Below are 4,395 nucleotides of genomic sequence, written 5' to 3' on the forward strand. Positions count from 1 at the left end.
TGAGGGGCTGATGGCTGTTTGCAGCTGGTCACACCCCCTTCAGGGTAGGGGTCCCCACTGGGGTGCCTGGCCAGTCTGGGTGAGGGGCTGAGGGCCGTTTTCAGGCTGGTGGGTGACTGAAGCTTCCAACCTCTCCTTTTTTTCTTTTATTCTGGGATTTATTTACCTTCTATGGCTGTCACTGGAGCTGAAAGCCGGCTTTAGCTCTGAGGCCGGCTCCAGCTTGAGGCCTCGGCTGCTGAAAGCAGGTATCTGGTTTGTTTGGGTTCTGTAATTGTAACACTGTTTCGGTCCTGCTAGCTCCAGCTCTGACAGCTGAAAGCAGGTATCTGGGGGGTTTTTTGCTTCTATAATTGCAACAATGTTTCTTAAACTGCAGCTCAGAGCCCAGCAGCGGAAGGCGGGGAACCTTGGCTTCCTCCATCATGGAGCAAGCAAGCCTCCTGTTCCCTTCACTGCCTGGCTGCCAGCCGCCATCTTGGTTGGCAGTTAATTTGCATATGGCCCTGATTAGCCAATGGGAAGGGTAGCGAAGTTACAGCTAATTACCATGTTTCTCTTTTATTAGATAGGATTAGTTTTTCTATTGTTTTGATAATAAATTACCACAAGTTTAGTTTAAACAACACACATTTATTTTTTACTGATCTATAGGTCAAAATTTCAGTAGGGGTCTTACTGAGCTAAAATTTAGGTGTCAGCAGCTTCACTCCTTTCTGGAGGTTGTAGGGGAGAACCCATTGTTGGTGGAATTCAGTACCTTGCGTTGTAGGACCAAGGTCCCTGTGTTCTTACTGGTTGTAAACTAAGGGCTGTCCCTAGTTCTAGAGGCCACGGTGTTTCTTGGTTCTTGTTCCCCTTCCTCCTTCTTCAAAGCCACATCATCACCAATAGGTTGAGTCTTTTCCATGTTGTAACTTTCTGATCCTTTCTCATCAAATCTCTCCCTCACTATATAGCCAGGAAAGATTCTCTCTTTTAAGAACTCATATGACTGGACTGGGCCAACCTAGATAATACAGGATAATCTCTACATCTCAAGGTCCTTAATCTTAATCACATCTGTAGAGTCCCTTTGCCATGTAAGATAATAAATTCATAAATTCTGGGGATTAGGAAGTGGACATTTGGTGGAGGTGGTGGAGTGGGCATACATATTTTCTTTCAATCTATGACTTAGCACTTCATTTTCTTAATGATGGTTTTTGAAGTACAGAAGTTTTTAATTTTAACACAATCTAATTAATTGATTGATTTTTCTTTCATGGATCATGCTAAAAACACTTCACCTAACTCAAGGTCACAAAGGTTTAACCTATTTTCTAGAAATAGGTTAAATAGGTTTTCTTCTAGAAATTTTTATAGTTTTAGCTCTTCAATTTATGATCCATTTTGAGTTAATATTTTAAAAATGTATTTTTATTGATTTCAGAGAGGAAGGGAGAGGGAGAGAGAGATAGAAACATCAATGATGAGAGAGAATCATCCACCAGCTGCCTCCTGCACCCCCACCCCCACCCCCACTGGGGACCAAGCCCGCAACCCAGGCATGTGTCCTGACTGGGAATCAAACCATGACCTCCTGGTTCATAGGTTGACGCTCAACAACTGAGCTATGCCAGCTGGGCTAATTTTTATATATGGTGTTAGATAAGGATTTAAGTTTATTTACTTTTTACATATGGATATCCAGTTGTCTCAGCAAACATATTTGTTGAAAAAAATCTTATTTTTTCTCTCAGTGAATTGTTTTGGCACCTTTGTTGAAAAGCAATTGGGCATAATTATAAGGATTTATTTCTGATCTCTCAGTTCTCTTCCATTGATTTGTATATCTATTCTTGTACCAATATCACATTCTTCTTTTCTAGGTATTTTTAAGTCTTTGTTACTATTAGGAATCAAGTTAAAATTACCTTGAATCTAAAATATTATCAACTCAGAGCTATTTCCTTAAAATGACTGACAGATTAATATTTAATCTATTATAAAATTGGAATAATAGGAAAATGCTGCTTTATGCTTCGATTAGGTAACTTGAAATTGCTTTGGAGCCATTAAATTTTTATGGAACTAAGTTGCAAAGATGTTAGAGACTTTGGTATTCATGTTATATTAAATATCTTGTTGAATAGCATTTAATTTTGTACTTTGAATTTGAACAATTATCATTATTATTATTTACTCATTTTCTCTTAGTCTAAGTAACATTTCCAAAGATCTGATTTTCCTTCTTATTTCTTTCAGATCAGTCTCTAGAGTCCCGTAGACTCTTCAATAAGCCAGTGCAGAGCTTGCCCAACATGGACGCTATTTTCAGTGAAGCCCTTCTGAAGATGCGAAAGCAGCACCCTGGGTGCCTTTCTCAGGAGACTTGTGTCCGTGCAGTCCAGGCTGCCACACAGTATCCCTATGAGGTGGGCATCAAGAAGGAGGCGGAGCTGTTTATGTACCTTCGGCAATCAGGGCAGGCTAGAGCCCTGCAGTATGCTTTCTTGGCTGAGAGGAATGCAAATAAGTGGTCAGTTCCCTCTGGAGCATCCTGGAAAACGGCGTCGGCACGGCCCATCTCCTCAGTGGGCGTTCTCGGTAAGAACATGGGGTGGTTAATGTCATTCTCCAAATCTGTACATGTGAAGTGCGACTACCATTTGCTTAGGGCCACTGGGTTCCAGGTTCTATGCTAGATATATTACATGTGTTAGCTAGCTTAATTTTCACCCCGGCCTATTAACTATCTTCATTTTACATGTGAGGCCTAGAGACACTAACCTTCTCAACAAGGAGCTAAATAAATACAAGTGGTGTAAGAGTCTGACACTAGATCTGTCTGAATCTGGACTCTGGGCATTTTTCACTCATCCCATCCTCTTCTCTGTTTGAATCTGTCACTCCTGAATTTCCCAACAATTATTATTATTTGTACCACATTTTAAGGTGTGTCCTGTCACTCTTGCAGCTAGGCATTTGGAATGAAGTTTCTGTCTTTCTGGTCCCTGGAACCATTTCCTTCTCCTAGTTCAAAACCAACTATCCTCAAATCCATCTGAACCTTGAAACAGGGGCTTACCGTCTTTTGACCCTGGAATTTTTCCAAACAAATGTCTTCCTTCCTCAGAAGCTAGCTCTCTGATTGGCTTCTTTGGGCCACTTTCCTAAGCTTCACTTGCTCTTAGTCTTGGCCCAAGAATGATCTTTTGTGGATTTTAAACCCTGTGAAATGGGAAGTAAAATGTTATGTGCTCCAGCTTGTGTACAGTCTTTTGGGGGAAGAGATTCATAGTTTACTAAAAGCATCTACTTTCTTTCTTTCTTTTTTAGCATCAACTTTCTTCTTTTTTAAAAAAATATACTTTATTGATTTTTTACAGAGAAAGGAAGAGGGATAGAGAGTTAGAAACATCGATGAGAGAGAAACATCGATCAGCTGCCTCCTGCACATCTCCTACTGGGATGTGCCTGCAACCAAGGTACATGCCCTTGACCGGAATCGAACCTGGGACCTTTCAGTCTGCAGGCTGACACTCTATCCACTGAGCCAAACCGGTTAGGGCTAGCATCAACTTTCTTAACCCTCTCCTGGCTCTTTAGCACCCAACCCAACCTGGAGAGAAAGAGCCCACTCTATGCATCTTCTTAGTGTTATCTCAGTTAAGTTTTAGTATAAAATAGTTGGTTTTTTAAATTTTTCAATTACATTTGACATACAATATATCAGTTTAAGGTGTACAACATAGTGACTAGATATTTCTATAACTTACAGAGTGATAACTCTGGTAAATCTAGTACCTATCTGACACCAACCATAGTGGTACATACTACATACAATGGGATACTACTCAGTCATAAAAAAGAATGAAATCTTGCCATGTGTGACAACATGAATGAACCTAGAGGGTTATGCTAAGGGAAATAAGTCAGACAGAGAAAAACAAATATCATATGATTTTACTTATATGTAGAATCTAAAAAATAAAATAAATGAACAAACAAAACAGAAACAAACTCATGTTTACAGACATTTTGATGGTTGCCAGATGGAAAGGAGTATTGGGGAGATGGGTGAAAAAGGGGAAGGGACAAGGGTCAGCAAATTGTTTCTGTGAAGTTCCAGATAATGAATATTTTAGGCTTTGTGGGCTATAGGGTCTCTGTTGCAACTACACAACTCTGCTATTGAGCACAAAAAAGCCATAGAGAACACAAAAACAAATTAGCATGGTTGTGTTCCAATAAAACTTTATTTATAAACACTGAAATGTGAATTTGATATAATTTTATGTGTCATCAAATATTATTAATTGTTTTTGGTTTTTCAACTGTTTTAACGTGAAAACATTTTTTATTATTTATTTATTTATTTAAATATATTTTATTGATTTTTTACAGAGAGGA

General features: G+C 39.2%; 1 protein-coding gene across 1 annotated transcript in view; it reads left to right on the top strand.

The window, feature by feature from the left end:
* Window positions 1–4,395, top strand: part of EHHADH (enoyl-CoA, hydratase/3-hydroxyacyl CoA dehydrogenase) — a 47,139-nt gene that overhangs the window by 35,380 nt on the left and 7,364 nt on the right. Inside the window, 1 exon segment of the mRNA XM_005858442.2 lies at window positions 2,248–2,589. Coding sequence (XP_005858504.2) covers window positions 2,248–2,589 — 342 coding nt within the window.

This window comes from Myotis brandtii, unplaced genomic scaffold (genome assembly GCF_000412655.1).
Source record: "Myotis brandtii unplaced genomic scaffold, ASM41265v1 scaffold118, whole genome shotgun sequence".
Taxonomy (NCBI): domain Eukaryota; kingdom Metazoa; phylum Chordata; class Mammalia; order Chiroptera; family Vespertilionidae; genus Myotis; species Myotis brandtii.